Source organism: Pseudophryne corroboree, unplaced genomic scaffold (genome assembly GCF_028390025.1).
Source record: "Pseudophryne corroboree isolate aPseCor3 unplaced genomic scaffold, aPseCor3.hap2 scaffold_1411, whole genome shotgun sequence".
NCBI classification, from domain to species: Eukaryota; Metazoa; Chordata; class Amphibia; order Anura; family Myobatrachidae; genus Pseudophryne; species Pseudophryne corroboree.
The window spans coordinates 101,433-127,321 of NW_026968037.1; the positions used below are offsets into that span (position 1 = coordinate 101,433).

The following is a 25,889-nucleotide window of genomic DNA, read 5'->3' on the forward strand; positions in this document are numbered from 1 at the left end:
GGGTTCGTCAAAGATTCTCCGGAAAGAAGATACAAACTCTTTGTAATTAGAGAGGATAGGATCACCTCTCTCCCATAATGGTGATGCCCACTCCAGAGCCTGACCGGAGAGGAGGGCAATAATATATGCGACCTTAGAACGAGCTGATGGGAAACTGGCGGACATCAGTTCGAACTGGATCTCGCATTGATTCAGGAATCCCCTGCAAAGTTTTGGAGTTCCGTCAAACTTACTCGGAGAGGGTAACTGCAAGCGGGACATAGGCAGCATCACAGGAGAAGCTGTAGTGGTAACTGGGACAACCGGAGTTGGAATCTGGACTTGAGACGTTTTAATTGCTGTATGAAGAGTCTCTAAACGGTCTGCCATAGTTTGCATAAACTGCACTATTTGTGTCTGTATAGACTCCTGGTTTTCCAGACGGGAAAGGATATTTGACGTAGCACCGCCTCCTGCGAATTGGTCACTTGACGGATCCATGTGGCCAGTGCTTACTGTCAGGTCCGGGTGTTTTTGTGAATCCGTTAACCTGGAACCAACCTCAGGTGTAGGTGCTGGGGTATGAAGAAAACAGGGAGGACGAAGGAAGTTCCGTTTCATATATTTATTAAAGTAACAATTCGGTAAGGAGTTAAATGACTAGTTGTTAATCATCATTATACTGAAGTATTGCAGGAATGACAGAAATAATATGCAAGAGAAAACTCAGAAATAAATAAAAGAAATGTTCATGGAAACATATGCAAAAACAAGCTAAAGAATAAATGTTGAATTGTCCAAATATAAACAGGCTTTGATGCTGAACTGCAGATTGTGTTTAACTGGTTAATGCAGACATGGAGAATTAACTGTAAGAATTTGCAATGGAGCTTTGAGAGTTAACTGAGAGACTGTGAAGAATTATCCTTGTAATGACAACATAGAAAAAGTACTGAATTGGGTTACTTGCGGGTTCCGGAGATCACTGTGAAACTGTAGTAGATGGCAAGGTGATGAATGGGTTAAATGCAGAGTTGAACAAACGAACAGCTGAAGGAATTGGAATCCTCCAGACTTTGTATGATAGGCAGACAGACAGGGTAACCTCATGCAGGACACTGGGAATCCGAGTATTTCCAATAGGTGTGCAATTGACTGATAGCACAATGGAGAGCCGGTAGATCTTTGGCAGTGAAGGCTGCAAAACGGACCTCTGGGAACGGAGGCGATATCTGGACCACGGGAATCACACAGGAATGCACGGAGAGAGTTCAGAGCTAGAGCACAGCTTTGATACAACAAAGCACTGGCCCAGAGTGACATAATCCCAGCCTACTTAAAGGCAGCACAAGCACGGGATTGGCTTACACCTGCCCACAGGTGTTTTCACAAGTGCTCAGTATTAGCTATTTGGTCTCCAACATAGCCACCTCCTATACAGCAGACACACCGCAGTGCCTTAGGCCATTTGGTCCCCGCACTCACAGTTCCCAGACTCTGCATTACCTGTGCCATTGATCACGCCGTGTCCCCACACGGGCGCACAGCACCGCGAGCAACCGCACTGGCAACGGATGAACCCCAGAACCCGCAAAGGTGAGAGACCGGTTCGTGACAGCGAGAAGATTGTGCTTTCGAAGCTAGCACTCCACTGAGGCTTAAATTAAATCTTGTTCTATAACGAGGACTTTTCATACAGAGACCTGTAGAGCTTTTTGGTGATTCTGGAACCTCTTCATGCATGGAAGCATAACAGGAAGGAACAGCACCTCCCAGGAAAGGAGTAGCATCATAAACTGGATCAAATTCAGAGTCTGAGTCCAAGTCTAACGGAAAATACGAATCTCCTTTAGATACACAGTTTGAAAATGACCTAGAAGTGCACTGTAACTTTAAATTCTTTGGCGGAGAACTTAGTATTGAGCTAGGAGAGACTCCTACATGACCAACCTGAATGGTCGGATTCCTACGGAAGGAGATACTTGGACTATCTTTGTCAGGCTTAGAGGATGAAACTGAAGAAAGCTTTGGCTGGACGAGTAGGACTGGATTGGATCCGAGGATACTTGAATTGGCTGGAGCCAAAGGAGACGGACCAGGCTGGTCCTGGAGTATTGCTGGACCGGCTGTAACCGGGACGGACTGACCAGGCAGAACCTGGAGTATTGCTGGACCGGCTGGAACCGGGACGGACTGACCAGGCGGAGCCTGGAGTATTGCTGGACCGGCTGTAACCGGGACGGACTGACCAGGCGGAGCCTGGAGTATTGCTGGACCGGCTGGAACCGGGACGGACTGACCAGGCTGGGCCTGGAGTATTGCTGGACCGGCTGGAACCGGGACGGACTGACCAGGCAGGGCCTGGAATATTGCTGGACCGTCTGGAACCGGGACGGACTGACAGGCAGGGCCTGGAGTATTGCTGGACCGGCTGGAACCGGGACGGGCTGAGCCCTTTCTTCACAGGGCTGGGCTGAGGCAAGAGCCCCCACTTCACGGGGCTGGGCTGAGGCAAGAGCCCCCTCTTCACGGGGCTGGGCTGAGGCAAGAGCCCCCTCTTCACGGGGCTGGGCTGAGGCAAGAGCCCCCTCTTCACGGGGCTGGGCAGCACTCTGTAGAATCTCTGGCTGGGCAGCACTCTGTAGAATCTCTGGCTGGGCAGCACTCTGTAGAATCTCTGGCTGGGCAGCACTCTGTAGAATCTCTGGCTGGGCAGCACTCTGTAGAATCTCTGGCTGGGCAGCACTCTGTAGAATCTCTGGCTGGGCAGCACTCTGTAGACTCTCTGGCTGGGCAGCACTCTGTAGACTCTCTGGCTGGGCAGCACTCTGTAGACTCTCTGGCTGGGCAGCACTCTGAAGACTCACTGGCTGGGCAGCACTCTGAAGACTCTCTGGGGCTGGACGCTCTGAAGACGCCCCTCCTGGGGCTGGACGCTCTGAAGACGCCCCTCCTGGGGCTGGACGCTCTGAAGACGCCCCTCCTGGGGCTGGATGCTCTGAAAACGCCCCTCCTGGGGCTGGACGCTCTGAAGACGCCCCTCCTGGGGCTGGACGCTCTGAAGACGCCCCTCCTGGGGCTGTGGACACGGACTCCTCTGTGACTGTAAATGGCTTGAACATTCTTCTCTGGACACCCAACTTGGGATAAGGTCTTTTAACCACCGGACCCCAGTCATAAATTTGAGTCTCTCTCAGAAGAGTAGCCTTCTTGATACCCCCGTCAGCAGCAGAAGGATCGGATACTGTGGATGACTTGTAGACATGAGCACTATGATACTGAGATTTGTCACTATTACCTGGCTTGCGAAGAATGCAGTCTTTAACAAAATGACCAGAATTTCCACAGTAAAGACAGAGATGTAGCTCCTTACGCCGCTGACGTTCAGCTTCAGAGAGCTTGGGCCGTGGATAGCTCTGATGAAAAACTTTCCCTTGCGCAGAGGAAGAGACTCTATTAACTGGATGGGACAAAACAGGATCAACAACGTTGGTAGTATTCCTGAGGAGATCAGGCATCACAGAGAGAATACTAGGCAAAAGTTCTTGTAACTGTAGTAACATCTGGTAGAAAATCTGCAGTTGGTCAGGAGTCTTAGAGCAGAAGGTCATAGAATCTCTGGAGGACGAATTCCGATGCAGACAATGTGCCAATCGATGCTGAGTCGACTCCAGACCTTCCAAGCGTCCTGCAATATTGCTTAGGAGGTCATGCGTCAGACAAACACTTTCGGACGGGTCCATGTGGCCAGTTCCTACTGTCATGACTAAGGTTTTGTGAACCCGGTGTTAGTGAAGTCTGTGCGGGCGACTGGAGGATTATATGAATACTACCACTGACCTGGTTTGGGACTGTTGTGGACTCTGGGTTTCTTCCGGTGACTGGGAAGAGGAACCGCAGCAGAGATGGCCGAATCTAGGTTCTCCTCATGCAGGATTAGGTCGGCAGATAGGAGGCATGCTGAAGGTCTCCTGAAAGACAGAACTGGAAAGGCACTGATGAATCAGTGAAGAATACCAGGTACAACTGTGCTAAAGGGCACGGGGTGCTTGGAGACACTGAGGTGCTTACGGACACTGAGGTCCTTGCGGACACTGAGGTGCTTGCGGACACTGAGGTGCTTGGAGACACTGAGGTGCTTGGAGACACTGAGGTGCTTGGAGACACTGAGATGCGTGGAGGCACTGAGGTGCGTGGAGGCACTGAGGTGCGTGGAGGCACTGGGGTGCGTAGAGACACTGGGGTGCGTAGGGGTGCTGGAGGCACGGAGGTGCTGGAGGCACGGAGGTGCTGGAAGCACGGAGATGCTGAGGCACGGAGGTACTGAGGCACGGAGGTGCTGTGGCACGGAGGTGCTGGAAGCACGGAGGTACTGAGGCACGGAGGTACTGAGGTGCTGGAAGCACGGAGGTGCTGAGGCACTGAGGCACGGAGATGCTGAGGCACTGAGGTGCTGAGGCACGGAGATGCTGAGTCACGGAGATACTGAGGTGCTGGAAGCACGGAGGTGCTGAGGCACGGAGGTACTGAGGCACAGAGATGCTGGAAGCACGGAGGTGCTGAGGCACGGAGATGCTGAGGCACGAGGTACTGAGCCCTGGAGATCCCAACTACAACAGTAGTAAAACTGAAACACGACAGCTGTGGTTTTCAGTGGAGAACACGGAATTCAGTACTGTGCCTTTAAGACGAAACATTGCAGCTGTACCTTTACATTGAGACTCAGGGAAATGGTGAAATCAAATGGCAACACACAAATAAACCAAACGGTAACAAGGGAACAGAGTTTCCACAGGAACTTAGGTACAAAGGTTACCTTTAGGGAGCTCAGCTTAAGACCCACACAAGGCTGTATGTGACACGAGGAACTGGCCCAGATTCCAACTCAGCCTCCTGATTTATACTTCCTGGTCCTTGATGATTGGTGGGCAGGATTAGGTGATGTCACTGTCATGTGACTACTCTAGCCAAGGCTGTGATGTAGAATGAGGCCTAGCAGGCCAAGAGAACACTGAAGCCTGGACTTCTGCAAAACACAGAATGCTTGCTTTTAGATTACTGAATTCAGCCTCACACAGGAGATCACCACAGGTGGAGCTGATTACCTCTCAGGCAGAGAACTCAGGAAAACTCATAGTGCTGACAAGCTGTTTAACTCCGTGAGTGAAAAGACACAGGATCCAGGACAGATGGCAGGGGTAAGTCACCAAATATAAACCTACAGTCAGGATTGTGACAGTATCCCCCTCTTCAAGGGTGGACTCCGGACACCCATCTTGAATCTTAGAGGATCTTGATGAATAACTTGTACACAAAGCTTCTAAAAAGTGGAAACCAGAGGGTCCAGAACAAAACTTAAGCTGGATTCTTTAGAAGTCTTCCTGATCTTCATCTTCAGAACAGGTAGACCATCCATCATAGACAAGACTGGAATTTCCTTCATCCGAAAGGACTGAGGAATAAACTGTAGAAGGTTCCTCTCCTCGTTTTGTAGTGCGAGAAGATTGTGCTTTCGAAGCTAGCACTCCACTGAGGCTTAAATTAAATCTTGTTCTATAACGAGGACTTTTCATACAGAGACCTGTAGAGCTTTTTGGTGATTCTGGAACCTCTTCATGCATGGAAGCATAACAGGAAGGAACAGCACCTCCCAGGAAAGGAGTAGCATCATAAACTGGATCAAATTCAGAGTCTGAGTCCAAGTCTAACGGAAAATACGAATCTCCTTTAGATACACAGTTTGAAAATGACCTAGAAGTGCACTGTAACTTTAAATTCTTTGGCGGAGAACTTAGTATTGAGCTAGGAGAGACTCCTACATGACCAACCTGAATGGTCGGATTCCTACGGAAGGAGATACTTGGACTATCTTTGGCAGGCTTAGAGGATGAAACTGAAGAAAGCTTTGGCTGGACGAGTAGGACTGGATTGGATCCGAGGATACTTGAATTGGCTGGAGCCAAAGGAGATGGACCAGGCTGGTCCTGGAGTATTGCTGGACCGGCTGTAACCGGGACGGACTGACCAGGCAGAACCTGGAGTATTGCTGGACCGGCTGGAACCGGGACGGACTGACCAGGCGGAGCCTGGAGTATTGCTGGACCGGCTGGAACCGGGACGGACTGACCAGGCGGAGCCTGGAGTATTGCTGGACCGGCTGGAACCGGGACGGACTGACCAGGCTGGGCCTGGAGTATTGCTGGACCGGCTGGAACCGGGACGGACTGACCAGGCAGGGCCTGGAATATTGCTGGACCGTCTGGAACCGGGACGGACTGACAGGCAGGGCCTGGAGTATTGCTGGACCGGCTGGAACCGGGACGGGCTGAGCCCTTTCTTCACAGGGCTGGGCTGAGGCAAGAGCCCCCACTTCACGGGGCTGGGCTGAGGCAAGAGCCCCCTCTTCACGGGGCTGGGCTGAGGCAAGAGCCCCCTCTTCACGGGGCTGGGCTGAGGCAAGAGCCCCCTCTTCACGGGGCTGGGCAGCACTCTGTAGAATCTCTGGCTGGGCAGCACTCTGTAGAATCTCTGGCTGGGCAGCACTCTGTAGAATCTCTGGCTGGGCAGCACTCTGTAGAATCTCTGGCTGGGCAGCACTCTGTAGAATCTCTGGCTGGGCAGCACTCTGTAGAATCTCTGGCTGGGCAGCACTCTGTAGAATCTCTGGCTGGGCAGCACTCTGTAGAATCTCTGGCTGGGCAGCACTCTGTAGAATCTCTGGCTGGGCAGCACTCTGTAGACTCACTGGCTGGGCAGCACTCTGAAGACTCACTGGCTGGGCAGCACTCTGAAGACTCACTGGCTGGGCAGCACTCTGAAGACTCACTGGCTGGGCAGCACTCTGAAGACTCTCTGGGGCTGGACGCTCTGAAGACGCCCCTCCTGGGGCTGGACGCTCTGAAGACGCCCCTCCTGGGGCTGGACGCTCTGAAGACGCCCCTCCTGGGGCTGGACGCTCTGAAAACGCCCCTCCTGGGGCTGGACGCTCTGAAGATGCCCCTCCTGGGGCTGGACGCTCTGAAGATGCCCCTCCTGGGGCTGTGGACACGGACTCCTCTGTGACTGTAAATGGCTTGAACATTCTTCTCTGGACACCCAACTTGGGATAAGGTCTTTTAACCACCGGACCCCAGTCATAAATTTGAGTCTCTCTCAGAAGAGTAGCCTTCTTGATACCCCCGTCAGCAGCAGAAGGATCGGATACTGTGGATGACTTGTAGACATGAGCACTATGATACTGAGATTTGTCACTATTACCTGGCTTGCGAAGAATGCAGTCTTTAACAAAATGACCAGAATTTCCACAGTAAAGACAGAGATGTAGCTCCTTACGCCGCTGACGTTCAGCTTCAGAGAGCTTGGGCCGTGGATAGCTCTGATGAAAAACTTTCCCTTGCGCAGAGGAAGAGACTCTATTAACTGGATGGGACAAAACAGGATCAACAACGTTGGTAGTATTCCTGAGGAGATCAGGCATCACAGAGAGAATACTAGGCAAAAGTTCTTGTAACTGTAGTAACATCTGGTAGAAAATCTGCAGTTGGTCAGGAGTCTTAGAGCAGAAGGTCATAGAATCTCTGGAGGACGAATTCCGATGCAGACAATGTGCCAATCGATGCTGAGTCGACTCCAGACCTTCCAAGCGTCCTGCAGTATTGCTTAGGAGGTCATGCGTCAGACAAACACTTTCGGACGGGTCCATGTGGCCAGTTCCTACTGTCATGACTAAGGTTTTGTGAACCCGGTGTTAGTGAAGTCTGTGCGGGCGACTGGAGGATTATATGAATACTACCACTGACCTGGTTTGGGACTGTTGTGGACTCTGGGTTTCTTCCGGTGACTGGGAAGAGGAACCGCAGCAGAGATGGCCGAATCTAGGTTCTCCTCATGCAGGATTAGGTCGGCAGACAGGAGGCATGCTGAAGGTCTCCTGAAAGACAGAACTGGAAAGGCACTGATGAATCAGTGAAGAATACCAGGTACAACTGTGCTAAAGGGCACGGAGTGCTTGGAGACACTGAGGTGCTTGCGGACACTGAGGTGCTTGCGGACACTGAGGTGCTTGGAGACACTGAGGTGCTTGGAGACACTGAGGTGCTTGGAGGCACTGAGATGCGTGGAGGCACTGAGGTGCGTGGAGGCACTGAGGTGCGTGGAGGCACTGGGGTGCGTAGAGACACTGGGGTGCGTAGGGGTGCTGAGGCACGGAGGTGCTGGAGGCACGGAGGTGCTGGAAGCACGGAGATGCTGAGGCACGGAGGTACTGAGGCACGGAGGTGCTGTGGCACGGAGGTGCTGGAAGCACGGAGGTACTGAGGCACGGAGGTACTGAGGCACGGAGGTACTGAGGTGCTGGAAGCACGGAGGTGCTGAGGCACTGAGGCACGGAGATGCTGAGGTGCTGAGGCACGGAGATGCTGAGTCACGGAGATACTGAGGTGCTGGAAGCACGGAGGTACTGAGGCACAGAGATGCTGGAAGCACGGAGGTGCTGAGGCACGGAGATGCTGAGGCACGAGGCACTGAGCCCTGGAGATCCCAACTACAACAGTAGTAAAACTGAAACACGACAGCTGTGGTTTTCAGTGGAGAACACGGAATTCAGTACTGTGCCTTTAAGACGAAACATTGCAGCTGTACCTTTACATTGAGACTCAGGGAAATGGTGAAATCAAATGGCAACACACAAATAAACCAAACGGTAACAAGGGAACAGAGTTTCCACAGGAACTTAGGTACAAAGGTTACCTTTAGGGAGCTCAGCTTAAGACCCACACAAGGCTGTATGTGACACAAGGAACTGGCCCAGATTCCAACTCAGCCTCCTGATTTATACTTCCTGGTCCTTGATGATTGGTGGGCAGGATTAGGTGATGTCACTGTCATGTGACTACTCTAGCCAAGGCTGTGATGTAGAATGAGGCCTAGCAGGCCAAGAGAACACTGAAGCCTGGACTTCTGCAAAACACAGGATGCTTGCTTTTAGATTACTGAATTCAGCCTCACACAGGAGATCACCACAGGTGGAGCTGATTACCTCTCAGGCAGAGAACTCAGGAAAACTCATAGTGCTGACAAGCTGTTTAACTCCGTGAGTGAAAAGACACAGGATCCAGGACAGATGGCAGGGGTAAGTCACCAAATATAAACCTACAGTCAGGATTGTGACAAAGACCCGAAATGGGCCTTTTGGCTGGAGCCCTCCCTTCTCTCTCACATCCACTTACTTCCCAGGAACCTTTTTTAAGGCTTTTTTTCAATAGCCCAAAAGCTCTCAGCACAGCAATCACACACATCTTCCTGGAGTTTCTAACATATATAGGCCAGTGGCAGAACTAGCGAGCGGTGGGCCCAGGTGCGACAAAATGCTTTGCCACACACACACACACACACACACACACACACACACACACACACACACACACACACACACACACACACATATATCCCATCCAAGTCCACCCCCTCACCCCTGGAGAGTATTTGGTGAGGGGGACCTGCTCAGGGCCAGAGAAATGGATACCTAGCAACAGTGCCGTAACTAGACATTTTAGCACTGTGTGCAAGAAACGGCATCGGAGCCCCACCCCTGCATGCAAAACAGGGGCAGTCCGCGCCGTAGGCGCGCGCAAAAATACATAGTGGCGTGGCTTCGTGGGGAAGGGGTGTGGCCACAAAATAATACCAATTCATAAAACGGTGCACAGTAGTCTCCATTATTCAAATTACGCCGCACAGTAGCACCACTACACCAGGTAGAGACCCTTTTACACCTTACAGCGGACAGATTCCTCTTTTTACACATAACGGCAGACAGCGTCCCCTTTTTACACATAACGGCAGACAGCGTGCACTTTTTACACATAACGTCAGACAGCGACCCTTGTTACACATAGCGGCAGACAGCGTCCCCTTGTTACACATAGCGGCAGACAGCGTCCCCTTGTTACACATAACGTCAGACAGCGACCCTTGTTACACATAGCGGCAGACAGCGACCCTTGTTACACATAGCGGCAGACAGCGTCCCCTTGTTACACATAGCGGCAGACAGCGTCCCCTTGTTACACATAACGGCAGACAGCGTCCCCTTTTTACACATTACGGCGAAAGAAAGAAAGATACTTACCCTCTCCGCTGGCTCCGGCTCCTCAGTGCAGCGTCAGAGACGATTCCCGGGCAGTAGAGGGAGCCGCATTAGCGCTTCGTTACTTCGTTCTTTGAACCCATGGGGCCGGATGTAATGCAGTGCGAGACGGTTGGAGCACCAAGAATACGGCCAAACGCGTACTTTTTAAACAAAAAGATGCAATCATTTCCCGTGTAAATTTTTGGCGCTAAAAAAATAAATAAAATACACATTTGTACAGAGTACTGGCACCCCAGCCGTCTTGTACTGCATTACATACAGCCTATCACGATATGAGTTGTGCTTAGCATTTTACCAACGACGTGTGCGGAAATGGAGTAAGGGAGACCCCTAACAGGTGGTGGTGATGTAACTACTTAAAACGGCAAAATATAGAAACAGACAAGGGGGGGGGGGATATACAAAAAGCTGCGGTGCCGCTTTGGTAGGTGAAAACACGGATATTGCGATTAATGATTGATGGTAATTAACGCAGTATCAAATTAGAGGCCATCTTTATCGGCTGAAAAACACATGGCATCGGTGATACAGAGGCAAGAGATGAAACTCAATATATAAAAATATAAATTTTTTTCATAAGAAAAATATAAAAAATTATGCACACACACAATATAAAATATATATACACACACACACATATATATATTTATTTTGTGTTTACACATGTGATGCAACACAATTAAAACACCTAATTCCTACCAGAGGGAGAGGGTTGCTGCAGGCAGTAATACAAGCAAATGGAGACTCACCATGGCCATGCACATAGGGAAATTAGGGAATGACCAGCAGCTCCAGCTCCTCTCTCTCTCCCTCCCTCTTATTATCACAGTGGGCGCTGGGGACGGCCACAAGATCTTGGCGTGATGCTTGTCAGATCCCCGGCGCCCAAACACAGAGAGAGAGAGAAAGCTGAGGGAGAGGCGGAATATAAACAGGAAGGGGGAGGAGCTGAGTTAGCTGCCCCTCCCTCCTTTTCCTGATTGACAAGACACTGTGCAGCAGCATTTTATTATAGGAGGAGGACCGAGGACGTGTGGAGGAGGAGGCCCCGGAGAGAGCCAGCAGCAGCAGCCAGTGAGACCTGAGAGTCTGACCGACTAATACGTTTGAGGGAGGGACGGACCCTCCTCCCTCTTCGGCCGGGACCCCTCCTGCTCCTTCCCTTGTAGCCGGGCTGCCGCTGAGTGTGTTACAGAGGCGGCGGGCGACAGCCTGTCTGGTGCTGGCTGCGGGCGGGCAGCGGGACACAGACCCGACGGGAGCGCTGGTGCCTGCTGTGTGGCGGCATGATACAATGAGTCATTTGTGACTCATTGTGGGCCCTTGAGTGCGGCGGGGCCCCAGTGCAATGCACTGCCTGCCCTGCCAGTAGTTCCGCCCTTGATATAGGCCAAAAACCTGGGACAAACATAGGTGGTCATTCCGAGTTGTTCGCCGAGTTCATCGCATCACAGCGATTTTCCGCTTAGTGCGCATGCGCAATGTTCGCACTGTGACTGCGCCAAGTAAATTTGCTATGAAGTTAGGTATTTTACTCACGGCTTTTTCTTCGTTCAGGCGATCGTAATGTGATTGACAGGAAGTGGGTGTTACTGGGCGGAAACAGGCCGTTTTATGGGCGTGTGGGAAAAAACGCTACCGTTTCTGGGAAAAACGCGGGAGTGGCTGGAGAAACGGGGGAGTGTCTGGGCGAACGCTGGGTGTGTTTGTGACGTCAAACCAGGAACGACAAGCACTGAACTGATCGCACTGGCAGAGTAAATCTCGAGCTATTCAGAAACTGCACAGAGATGTCTTTTCGCAATATTGCGAATCTTTCGTTCGCAATTTTAAGAAGCTAAAATTCACTCCCAGTAGGCGGTGGCTTAGCGTGTGCAAAGCTGCTAAAATCGGCTTGCGAGCGAACAACTTGGAATGAGGGCCATAGCTCCTGTTTGTCACTTTCCAGTGCTTCTATCACATATTCCGCAATTGGTTTCAACCTGTGGAGCGGAACAACTGCAGCCCCCAAACAAAACACACAAGACAAAGTGTCTGCACTGGACAGTTTGCTTCCTGGCCTGTGCTCTTAAAATGTTATGTTTTGCAGTGTTGAGAACCACAAATAACCATCATTACTTTCCCATTGCTCTTTATTCTCAGACATCCATTTCAATGGGGCATGATCAGTGATCAACCGGAGTTTTCTGCCCAGCAAGAAGTAATTGAGAGCTCCTAATGCCCAATTTATTATCAATGCTCTTTTATCAATAGTGGCATAGGTGAACTCATTTTTTTAACCTTTTGCTTAAGTAAATAAGACTATGTTCTTCACCCTTTTTGTTCTGCGACAGGACCGCACCTATCCCTACATCCGATGCATCAGTTTGCACCACATATTCTCTTTGAAAGTCAGGAGTCATCAGAACTCATTGGGTACACAATGCTACTCTACTTTCAACACCTGAAAAGCCTTTTCGGCCTCAGGACTCCACGTAACCATAATTTTCTGTTTGCCCTTGGTAAGGACTGTCACTGGGACTGCAGTTGTAGCAAATTTGGGTAAAAACCTTCTATAATACCCCGTGATTCCTAAGAGCACTCTCACCTACTTCTTATTTACTGGTGGTGGCCAATTTTGTATTGCCTTAATTTTATTAAGTTGGGGCTTTATCACACGTCTGCCAGTGGTGTAGCCAAGATACTTTACTTCTTCCATCCCTAGACAACTTATGTTGAGGTTGGCTGTCAATCTTGCTTTATGGATGGAGTCCAACACTGCTTGTACTCAGGGTATGTTAGACTGCCAATCAGGACTACAGATGATTATCATCCAGATAAACAGCAGCATACTGTCTATGGGCCTTATAATTCTGTCCATCATCCTTTGTTAGGTGGTGGATGCCTATATAACCCAAATGGCATTCTTGGTTAATGCCACTTGCCAATACCCTTCGGTTAAGTCTAGAGTGCTCAAGTTGTTCCTAATCTTTCAATAAGTTCATCCATCCAAGGCATTGGGTAGGCATTGAATGTTGGGCCTGATTCATTAAGGATTGCAAATGCAGTAGGAGGTGCATACCACTTCTTGAATGCCTCTGCCTTTTAGTCAGGGAGAGGTTTTTACATTTTAGAGAAGAGATCACAGGACATTGGCTAACTGCACTAAGGATCGCTTTTGCGATCTCTACTGAATTAGCCCATTGATACGTTATTGAATTTATGGAAATCATTGCAGAAGCGTAAACTCCCTTCTGGCTTCAGGACTTGACCACTCACGATGTGGCTCTTCAATTCCCCCAACTCCAACTTTTTTTTAGTTTCTGTAGACACTGATTCCTGTTGGAAGGAATCTCTAGGATAACCTAGATCTCTAGGATAGGTCTCTAGGATAACCTCAATCCCTGGGTCAGTGATTAGGTCATGTTGTATGACTGTTGTTTTACCCGTATGTCTAAAAACAAAACTCTATTTTTTATGAGAAATATCTCTAGCCACCGGCTGTTAGACAGAAGAGAGAGTTTAAGCTATTGGGGGTAATTCTGAGTTGATCGCAGCAGTAACTTTGTTAGCAGTTGGGCAAAACCATGTGCACTGCAGGTATAACATGTGCAGAGAGAGTTAGATTTGGGTGTGGTGTGTTCAATCTGCAATCTAAATTGCAATGTAAAAAATAAAGCAGCTAGTATTTACCCTGCACAGAAACAAAATAACCCACCCAAATCTAACTCTCTCTGCACATGTTATATCTTCCTCCCCTGCAGCGCACATGGGGGGTAATTCCAAGTTGATCGCAGCAGGAAATTTTTTAGCAGTTGGGCAAAACCATGTGCACTGCAGGGGAAGCAGATATAACATGTGCAGAGAGAGTTACATTTGGGTGGGTTATTTTGTTTCTGTGCAGGGTTAATACTGTCTGCTTTATTTTTACACTGCAATTTAGATTGCAGATTGAACACACCACACCCAAATCTAACTCTCTCTGCACATGTTATATCTGCCCCCCCCTCCCCCATGCAGTGCACATGGTTTTGCCCAACTGCTAAAAAACTTGCTGCTGCGATCAACTCAGAATTACCCCCATTGTTACTTTAACAACCAAAGGTTTACTGAGGGACTGGGATAGCTGACAGAGCTGCTCTGTCCTTCCAAGGTTTTATAAGATTTGTATGGTAGATCTGCTCTGGCTTTATTTTCCCGGGCTTATACACTTTATAATTAGCCTCCATCACTTTTATTAGATTTCAAAGGGGAATGCCACTTAGCCAAAAGTTTAGTTTCTACTATAGGAACCAAACCAAGCACTCTGTCCCCAGGAGTATAGACACATAACTGGGCATTGTGATTGTACACCTGCTGCTGTGCCCTGTTGGGCCTGTTCCAAGTGCTCTCCCACTGTCTGCATCACTGCAGCCATCCTCTCCTGCAATTAATCCCAATCTCTTCCATCTTTATCCAGCACTTTCTTTAGCATTTTCTTTAAAGTTTTGTTAAACCTCTCCACTAACCCATCAGCCTGGGGGTGATATGCGGAGGTTCTTATCTGAGTCACCTTAAACAGTTGGCATCATTCTTTCATGATTTTCAACAAAATTGGGGTACCCTGGTCAGAATTTCCTTTGGTATTCCTAACCTGCTGAAGACTTGTACTAGTTCTCTCGCAATAGTCTTTGATGTATTGTGCAATGATATTGCTTCTGGGTATCTGGTAGCATAATCCATTATCATCAAAATATATTGATGGTCATGTGTGGATTTTATTAGAGATCCAATCAAATCTATAGCTATTCTTTTGGAACTGAACCTCAAAAATGGGTAACAGGACAAGTAGACTTTTAAAATGTGGTCTTGGAGCATGATACTGACATTCAGGGCAGGATGCACAATATTCAGATACTTCATCCTTTATGGGCCCCAGGACAGAAAAACCTCTGTAAAATTCTCGCAGTGGTTTTTTCTGCCCCTAGGTAACCTGCAGTTATGTGACCATGAGCCAGGTCTAATACCATTCTTCTATATGCCTTGGGGACTACCAATTGTTCCACAATATCTTTCCCTTTCTTAGTCACTTTATGCAGAAAATCCTGATGTACTGCCATGTGAGGCTATAACACCTGACTATCTGGGTCTACAGGGTTTCCATCAATCAATTTTACCTTCTCTCTAGCTTTGACCAGAATAGTGTCATTTATCTGCTCTAAGGCAAATATCTCTTTTCTGGTTCACAGTCAGGCAGCCAATCAACTGGTCCCACAACATTTCCTATCTCAGTAGGAGGTACATTATTCTGTACCCCCCTACTGCTCTCATCATTCTCTGGCTCCCCAATCATCCACTATTGCTCTCATCATTCTCTGGCTCCCCAATCATCCACTATTGCTCTCATCATTCTCTGGCTCCCCAATCACCCATTACTGCGGTCCTCATTATCTGGCTCCCCAATCATCCACTACTGCTCTCATCATTATCTGGCTCCCCAATCATCCACTACTGCTCTCATCTTTCCCCCACTCCCCAATCATTCACTACTGCTCTCATCATTCTCTGGCTCCTTAATCATCCACCACTGCTCTCATTATTCCCAGCTTCCCCAGTCATCCACTACTGCTCTCATTATTCCCTGCTTCCCCATTCACCCACTACTGCTCTCAACATTCTGTGGCTCACCAATTATGCACTACTGCTCTCATCATTATCTGGCTCTTCAATCATCCACTACTGCTCTCATCATTCTCTGGCTCCCCAATAATCCACTACTGCTCTCATCATCCACTACTGTTCTCATCATTCTCTGGCTTCCCAATCATCCATTACTGCTCTCATGATTCTCTGGTTCCCCAATCATACACTACTGCTCTCATCTTTCCCGGGCTCCCCAATCATCCACTACTGCTCTCATCATTCTCTGGCTCCCCAATCATGCATTACTGCTCTCATCATTCTCTGGCTCCCCAATAACCCACTACTGCTCTCAACATTCTGTGGCTCCCCAATCATACACTACTGCTCTCATCATTCTCTGGCTCCCCAATCATCCACTACTGCTCTCATCATTCTCTGGCTCTCCAATCATCCACTACTGCTCTCATCATTCTCTGACTCCCAAATCATCCACTACTGCTCTCATCATTCTCTGGCTCCCCAATCATCCACTACTGCTCTCATGATTCACTGGCTCCCCAATCACTTAGCAGTTCCTCAGCTGTCACATACCTCTCAAATATTTCAACCAATTGGTCTTCTGTTTTAGGGACTGCTTGGCTCACCCACTTTCACAGGATTGTAGGTAGGGACCATAGATATCGATCCATAACAACCCTTTCTATGGTCTTGTCAGAAACTCCGGCTGTAGCCACTTTGTGGTGAGATGGATGAGGTCATGCATTTTAGAGCAGGGAGGGTTTTCTGTTTGGTATTCCCAGCAGTGAGCTTGTTGGGCATGACCAATACTGTGACTCCTAATCAATCAGTCAGGCACAAGTCAAAATAGGATTTTTGCAGTTCTCCAGACAGGATTGGTGGCACAAGGCTTTCCCACTGATCTTTAGGCTGACTCTCTAGCTGCGTTTTTTCAAAAGTGATTAGATAAGCTTCAACATCATCACTCGGGGTCATCTTTTTCCAGAAAGTGACTGGCCCATATGGAGCTAGAGTTAGTTAGAACGTTCATGGAAGTATCTCCTGACCGGGCTGCTAGCTGCTGTACCAGCTCCTGTAAGGCCTGGTGGTCTTAGTGCTGTTGCTCGTGAAGTTCCTTAAGCTCCAGTTGAGGTCTGTGGATTTCCTCAGTAGTGGCTAGTTGCACCGGGGTAGCTTCCTGTTGATCTGAGGTAGCCTGCAGCAAAGCCTTAACAATATCTTCCATGTTATCTTTGAGTGTAGGTGTGAAGCAGAGTCTGTATTCTCTAAGTATCTGTCGATGCCACCACTTGAATTTCACTGTATATAAGTTGATGTCCAAAACAACAGATTGGCGTCTGTCACTTTCAATTTTCAACATAAACTTTTCCTACTGCTGCAATTTTCATTGTGTTGCTCACATTCGCTTCCACTAATCGTGAGGAGATCAGGGTAGGGGTGCTCTCTCCTGGGGTAGATGGGCACCTCCATACACACAGCAGCCAGGAAAACAGCACACCAGTCCAGGGTTTTCATGAAATCTAGCTGTAGGTAGTTTAATTGTGCAGAACAAAAAAAAAAAAAACAAGTGCCCATCTGGGCACTAACTAAACATAATACACAATTGAGTCACATTATTATGAGCACCAGCTAATAACGGACAGCAGTAAGATGGGCTGAACTATAATTTTACACATGTCTGGTGGCTCCCAGGTTCATTTTGACAGTGAGCTATTCCACTGTAGTGTGTTGGTCGGCCCTCATGCACCTTTGTCGCTGACATTCACCTCTCACATCAATGGCACGTGGTGCTCCACTGTTTCCACATCGGTTATTTGCAATGTGCTGTTTGTCCAGTCACGATACACCTTCACCGCAGCAGCACGCAAACAGTTCACACACTACGCTAGGTCAGAAATACTGCCACCCGTGGCACAAAAGGTTATAATCATCGCTTGCTACAAATCAGATAAATTGCATATAATGTTATTTTATTGTTATTTGTCATATAGGGTGAAGAACTGACTGATATTAAGGTAGAAGATATAAAGGGAGAAGAGAAGTATGTGACTGATATAAAGGCAGAAGATATGGAGGGAGAAGAAGAGACGTATGTGACTAATAAAAGGACAGAAGATATAGAGGAAGAAGAAGAGACGTATGTGCCTAAAATAAAGGCAGAAGATTTAGAGGAAGAAGAAAAAGAGGCATATGTGACCAATATAAAGGCAGACGATACAGAGAGAGAAGAAAAGAGCTATGTGACTAATAATGAGGAAGGAGAGACGTATGTGAGGGGTGATCAGCAGTGTAAGGAGGAAGAGATCCCTACAGATATCAGCACAGGTGAGTAATAAACACTTATTACAGAAAAGAGTCACATATTCTCCCTGCTCAGTCACTACAGCAATCTCTTATCCTACACCCTCCTCTGTCAGTACAAACTAACTAGGAAAATGTATGTGCCCAGTGGAGGGAGTCAGGAGCCATCAGCCCCTATTATACTCCTGCACCCCCCTCACATCGTGTCACTGTGTGTTACGAGATCTGACTAATCTTCTCCCAACACTCTCTGGTGTATCTCATACATCAGGAGTCATCAGCCCCTATTATACTCCTGCTCTCCTCCTCACATCATGTCACTGTGTGTCACCAGCCCAGAGATCTGACCAGTCTCCTCCCCACACTCTCTGGTGTATCTCATACATCAGGAGCCATCAGCCCCTATTATACTCCTGCTCTCCCCCTCACATCATGTCACTGTGTGTTACCAGCCCAGAGATCTGACCAGTCTCCTCCCCACACTCTCTGGTGTATCTCATACATCAGGAGGCATCAGCCCCTATTATACTCCTGTTCTCCCCTCACATCATGTCACTGTGTTACCAGCCCAGATATCTGACCAGTCTCCTCCCCACACTTTCTGGTGTATCTCATACATCAGGAGCCATCAGCCCCTATTGTACTCCTGCTCTCCCCCTCACATCATGTCACTGTGTGTTACCAGCCCAGAGATCTGACCAGTCTCCTCCCCACACTCTCTGGTGTATCTCATACATCAGGAGCCATCAGCCCCTATTATACTCCTGCTCTCCCCCTCACATCATGTCACTGTGTGTTACCAGCCCAGAGATCTGACCAGTCTCCTCCCCACACTCTCTGGTGTATCTTATACATCAGGAGCCATCAGCCCCTATTATACTCCTGCTCTCCCCCACACATCATGTCACTGTGTGTCACTAGCCCAGAGATCTGACCAGTCTCCTCTCAACACTCTGGTGTATCTCATACATCAGGAGCCATCAGCCCCTATTATACTCCTGCTCTCCTACTCACGTCATGTCACTGTGTGGCACAAGCCCAGAGATCTGACCAGTCTCCTCCCCACACTCTCTGGTGTATGTCATACATCAGGTCCCATCAGTCCCTATTATACTTCTGCTCTCCCCTTCACATCATGTCATTGGGTGTTACCAGTCCAGACATATGACCAGTCTCCTCTCCACACTCTGTGGTGTATCTCATACATCAGCCCCTATTATACTTCTGCTCTCCTCCTCACATCATGTCTCTGTGTGTTACCAGCCCAGAGATCTGACCAGTCTCCTCCCCACACTCTCTGGTCTATCTCATACATCAGGAACCATCAGCCCCTATTATACTCCTGCTCTCCTCCTCACATCATGTCACTGTGTGTGTTGCCATCCCAGATATCTGACTAGTCTCCTCCCCACACTCTCTGGTGTATCTCATACATCAGGAGCCATCAACCCCTATTATACTCCTGTTCTCCCCTCACATCATGTCACTGTGTTTTACCAGTCCAGAGATCTGACCAGTCTCCTCCCCACACTCTCTGGTGTATCTCATACATCAGGAGACATCAGCCCCTATTATACTCCTGATATCCTCCTCACATCATGTCACTGTGTGTTACCTGCCCAGAGATCTGACCAGTCTCCTCTCCACACTCTCTGGTGTATCTCATACATCAGGAGCAATCAGCCCCTAGTATACTCCTGTTCTCCCCTCACATCATGTCACTGTGTTTTACCAGTCCAGAGATCTGACCAGTCACCTCCCCACACTCTCTGGTGTATCTCATACATCAGGAGCAATCAACCCCTATTATACTCCTGTTCTCCCATCACATCATGTCACTGTTTTTTACCAGTCCAGAGATCTGACCAGTCTCCTCCCCACACTCTCTGGTGTATCTCATACATCAGGAGACATCAGCCCCTATTATACTCCTGATTTCTCTAACGTCCTAGTGGATGCTGGGGACTCCGTCAGGACCATGGGGAATAGCGGGCTCCGCAGGAGACAGGGCACATCTAAAAAAGCTTTTAGGTCACATGGTGTGTACTGGCACCTCCCCCTATGACCCTCCTCCAAGCCTCAGTTAGGTTTTTGTGCCCGTCCGAGAAGGGTGCAATCTAGGTGGCTCTCTTAAAGAGCTGTTTAGAAAAGTTTTTTTTTAGGTTTCATTCAGTGATTCCTGCTGGCAACAGGATCACTGCAACGAGGGACTTAGGGGAGAGATCTCCAACTCACCTGCGTGCAGGATGGATTGGGATCTTAGGCTACTGGACACTGAGCTCCAGAGGGAGTCGGAACACAGGTCAGCCTGGGGTTCGTCCCGGAGCCGCGCCGCCGATCCCCCTTACAGACGCTGAAGAAGACGGCAGAACGGAGGTCCGGAAACAGGCGGCAGAAGACTTCACAGTCTTCATGAAGGTAGCGCACAGCACTGCAGCTGTGCGCCATTGTTGTCACACGGCTCACTGACCTGGTCACGGAGGGTGCAGGGCGCTGCTGGGGGCGCCCTGGGCAGCAATATAAGTACCTTATTGGCAAAATAAATACATCACATATAGCCATTAAGGCTATATGTATGTATTTTAACCCAGGCCAGTTCTTAAAAACCGGGAGAAAAAGCCCGCCGAAAAGGGGCGGAGCTTATTCTCCTCAGCACACAGCGCCATTTTCCCTCACAGAAAGGCTGAGGGGAAGGCTCCCATGCTCTCCCCTGCACTGCACTACAGAAACAGGGTTAAAACAGAGAGGGGGGGCACTGATTTGGCGATATAAATATATATTAAATGCTATAAGGGAGGAACACTTTTATAAAGGTTGTCCCTGTATAATTATAGCATTTTGGTGTGTGCTGGCAAATTCTCCCTCTGTCTCCCCAAAGGGCTAGTGGGTCCTGTCCTCTATCAGAGCATTCCCTGTGTGTGTGCTGTATGTCGGTATGTGTGTGTCGACATGTATGAGGAAAATGTTGGTGAGGAGGCGGAGCAAATTGCCTGTAATGGTGATGTCACTCTCTAGGGAGTCGACACCGGAATGGATGGCTTACTTGTGGAAGTACGTGATCATGTCAACACGCTGCAAGCCGGTTGACGACATGAGACGACCGGCAAACAAATTAGTACCTGTCCAGGCGTCTCAGACACCGTAGGGGCTTGTAAAATCGCCCATTTACCTCACGGACACTGACTCCAGTGTCGACGGTGAAGAAACAAACGTATTTTCCTTTAGGGCCACACGTTACATGTTAAGGGCATGAAGGAGGTGTTACATATTTCTGATACTACAAGTACCACAAATAAGGGCATTTTGTAGGGTGTGAATAAACTACTTGTAGTTTTGCCTGAATCAGATAAATTAAATGAAGTGTGTGATGATACGTGGGGTTCCTCCGATAGAAAGTTATGGGCGGTATACCCTTTCCCGCCAGAAGTAAGGGCGAGTTGGGAAACACACCTTAGGGTGGATAAGGCGCTCACACGCTTATAAAAACAAGTGGCGTTACCGTCTCCAGATACGGCCGCCCTCAAGGAGCCAGCTGATAGGAAGCTGAAAAATAGCCTAAGAACTATATACACACATACTGGTGTTATACTACGACCAGCAATCGCCTCAGACTGGATGTGCAGCGCTGAGGGGGCTTGGTCGGATTTCCTGACTGAAAATTTTGATACCCTTGACAGGGACAAGATTTTATTGTCTATAAAGCATTTTAAGGATGCATTTCTATATATGCGTGATGCGCAGAGGGATATTTGCATTCTGGCATCAAGGGTAAATGTGATGTCCATATCTGCCAGACGAAGACACGACAGTGGTCAGGTGAGGCAGATTCCAGACGGCACATGGAAGTATTGCCGTATAAAGGGGCGGTCCATCGGACCTGGTGGCCATGGCAACAGCTGAAAAATCCACCTTTTGTTCCCCGAGTCACATCTCAGCAGAAAAGGACACAGTCTTTTCAGTCTCAGTCCTTTCGTCCCCATACGGGCAGGCGGGCAAAGGCCAGTCATATCTGCCCAGGGGTAGAGGAAAGGGAAGAAGACTGCAGCAAGCAGCCCATTCCCAGGAACAGAAGCCCTTCACAGCTTCTGCCAAGTCCGCAGCATGACGCTGGGGCAGTACAAGCGGACTCAGGTGCGGTAGGGGGTCATCTCAAGAGTTTCAGCACGCAGTGGGCTCACTCGCAAGGGGACTCCTGGATCCTACATGTAGTATCCCAGGTGTACATTGGAAATTCGAGACGTCTCCTCCTCACAAGTTCCGGAAGTCTGTTTTACCAACGTCTACCTCCGACAGGGAGGCAGTATTGGAAACAATTCACAGGCTGTATTCCCAGCAGGTGATAATCAAAGTACCCCTCCTACAACAAGGGAGGGGGTATTATTCCACACTATATTGTGGTACTGAAGCCAAACGGCTCGGTGAGATCTGAAATATTTGAACACTTACATACAAGCGTTCAAATCAAGATGGAGTCACTCAGAGCAGTGATAGCGAACCAGGAAGAAGGGGACGATATGGTGTCACTGGATATCAGGGACATTTACCTACATGTCCAAATTTGCCCTTCTCACCAAGGGTACTTCAGGTTCGTGGTACAGAACTGTCACTATCAGTTCAGACGCTGCCGTTTGGATTGTCCACGGCGCCCCGGGTCTTTACCAAGGTAATGGCCGAAATGATGATTCTTCTTAAAAGAAACTTGGACGCTTTCCTGATAAGGGCAAGGTCCAGAGAACAGTTGGAGGTCGGAGTAGCACTATCTTTAATAGTTCTACGACAGCACGAGTGGATTCTAAATATTCCAAAATCGCAGCTTTTCCGAGGACACGTCTACTGTTCCTAGGGATGATTCTGGACACAGTCCAGAAAAAGGTGTTTCTCCCAGAGGAGAAAGCCAGGGAGTTATCCGAGCTAATCGGGATCCTCCTAAAACCAGGAAAAGTGTCAGTGCATCATTGCACAAGAGTCCTGGTAAAAATGGTGGCTTATTACGAAGCAATTCCATTCGGCAGATTTCACGCAAGAACTCTTCAGTGGGATCTGCTGGACAAATGGTCCGGATCGCATCTTCAGATGCATCAGCGGATAACCCTATATCCAAGGACAAGGGTGTCTCTCCTGTGGTGATTACGGAGTGCTCATCTTCTAGAGGGCCACAGATTCAGCATTCAGGATTGGATGCTGGTGACCACGGAGGCCAGCCTGAGAGGCTGGGGAGCAGTCACACAGGGAAAAAATTTCCAGGAAAGTGTGATCAAGTCTGGAGAATTCTCTCCACATAGATGGAGCTAAGAGCAAAATTATAATGCTCTAAACTTAGCAAGACCTCTGCTTCAAGGTCAGCCAGTATTGATCCAGTGGGATAACATCACGGCAGTCGCCCACGTAAACAGAAAGGGCGACACAAGAAGCTGGAGGGCAGTGAAAAAACTGCAAGGATTTTTCGCTAGGCGGAAAATCATGTGATAGCACTGTCAGCAGTGTTCTCTCCGGGAGTGGACGACTGGGAAGCAGACTTCCTCAGCAGGCATGACCTCCACCTGGGAGAGGGGGAACTTCATAGGGAAGTTTTTCCGCATGATTGTGAGCCATTGGCAAAGACCAAAGGTGGAAATGATGGCGTCCCGCCCGAACAAAAAACGGGACAGGTATTGCGCCAGGTCATGAGACCTTCAGGCGATAGCTGTGGATGTCCTGGTAACACCGTGGGTGTAACAGTCGGTGTATGTGTTCCCTCCTCTGCTTCTCATAACCAAGGTATTGAGAATTATAAGACATAGAGGAGTATGAACTATACTCGTGACTCCGGATTGGCCAAGAGGGACTTGGTACCCGGAACTTCAAGAGATGCTCACAGAGGACTAAGGGCCTGGGGAGCTAAGAAGGGACTTGCTTCAGCAGGTACCATATCTATTCCAAGACTTACCGCGGCTGCGTTTGACGGCATGGCGGTTGAATGCCGGATCCTGAAGGAAAAAAGGCATTCCATAAGAGGTCATACCTACCCTGGTCAAAGCCAGGAAGGAGGTGACCGCACAACGTCATCACCACATGTGGTGAAAATATGTTGCGTGGGTAAGGCCAGGAAGGCCCCACGAAGAAAATTCAACTAGGTCGATTTCTACACTTCCTGAAAACAGGAGTGTTTTGAGCCTAAAATTGGGGTTCTTTAAGGTTTTAAGTTTCGGCCCTGTAGAATTTCTTCCGAAAAGAATTGACTTCAGTTCCTGAAGTCCAGATTGTCAAGGGAGTATTGCATATACACCCCTTTTTGTGCCTCTAGTGGCACCGTGGGATCTCAACATAGTGTTGGGATTCCTTAAACTCATATTGGTTTGAACCGCTCAAATCTGTGGATTTGAAATATATCACATGGAAAGTGAACATGCTGTTGACCAATATCTCACATGGACAGTGACCATGCTGTTGGTCCTGGCCTCGGCCAGGCGATTGTCAGAATGGGCGGCTTTGTCTTACAAAAGCCCATATTTAATTTTCCATTCGGACAGGGCAGAACTGGGACTCGTCTCCAGTTTTCTTCCTAAGGGGGTGTCAGGTTTTTCACCTGAAACAACCTATTATGGTGCCTGCGGCTTCTAGGGACTTTGAGGACTCCAAGTTACTAGACGTTGTCAGGACCCTAAAAATATATATATATATATATATATATAGTTTAGGACGGCTGGAGTCAGAAAGTCTGACTTGCTGTTTATATTGTATGCACCCAACAAGATGGGTGCTCCTGCGTCTAAACAGACGATTGCACGTTGGATCTGTAGCACAATCCAACTTGCACATTCTGTGGCAGGCGTGCCACAGCCTAAATCTGTAAAGGCCCACTCCACTAGGAAAGTGGGCGCATCTTGGGCGGCTGCCCGAGGGGTCTCGGCATTACAACTTTGCCGAGCAGCTACGTGGTCAGGGGAGAACACGTTTGTAAAATTTTACAAATTTGATACTCTGGCTAAGGAGGACCTGGAGTTCTCTCATTCGGTGCTGCAGAGTCATCCGCACTCTCCCGCCCGTTTGGGAGCTTTGGTATAATCCCCATGGTCCTGACGGAGTCCCCAGCATCCACTAGGACGTTAGAGAAAATAAGAATTTACTTACCGATAATTCTATTTCTCGTAGTCCGTAGTGGATGCTGGGCGCCCATCCCAAGTGCGGATTGTCTGCAATGCTTGTACATAGTTATTGTTACAAAAATCGGGTTATTCTTGTTGTGAGCCATCTTTTCAGAGGCTACTTCGTTTTGTTATCATACTGTTAACTGGGTTCAGATCACAAGTTGTACGGTGTGATTGGTGTGGCTGGTATGAGTCTTACCCGGGATTCAAGATCCTTCCTTATTGTGTACGCTCGTCCGGGCACAGTACCTAACTGAGGCTTGGAGGAGGGTCATAGGGGGAGGAGCCAGTACACACCATGTGACCTAAAAGCTTTTTTAGATGTGCCCTGTCTCCTGCGGAGCCCGCTATTCCCCATGGTCCTGACGGAGTCCCCAGCATCCACTACGGACTACGAGAAATAGAATTATCGGTAAGTAAATTCTTATTATCCTCCTCACATCATGTCACTGTGTGTTACCAGCCCAGAGATCTGACCAGTCTCCTCCGCACACTTTCACCACTGTAACTACACTCTTGTCATTGTGTAGTACACTCCAGTCTCTCTGAATGATTTCCTGTTCTGATGCTCTTTATTCTGTGACCTGTCTCTGTATCCCTCTCTGCCCTTTTGCTTTCTTCTACTTTCTGCTATGTCCTTCTGAGTTGCTGATTCCTGATCTTCTGCTCTGTCCTGCTGTCCTTCCCTATCAGTGCTGGCCTACACGGATGGC

At 48.7% G+C, this 25,889-nt stretch overlaps 1 protein-coding gene across 1 annotated transcript in view; it reads left to right on the forward strand.

Moving 5' to 3' along the window:
- LOC134995857 (zinc finger protein 271-like) overlaps positions 1–25,889 on the forward strand; it is a 69,508-nt gene that overhangs the window by 33,797 nt on the left and 9,822 nt on the right. Inside the window, exon 6 of the mRNA XM_063951140.1 lies at positions 17,740–18,073. Within this exon, the coding sequence (XP_063807210.1) occupies positions 17,740–18,073 (334 nt within the window). The remainder of the gene's footprint in view (positions 1–17,739; positions 18,074–25,889) is intronic.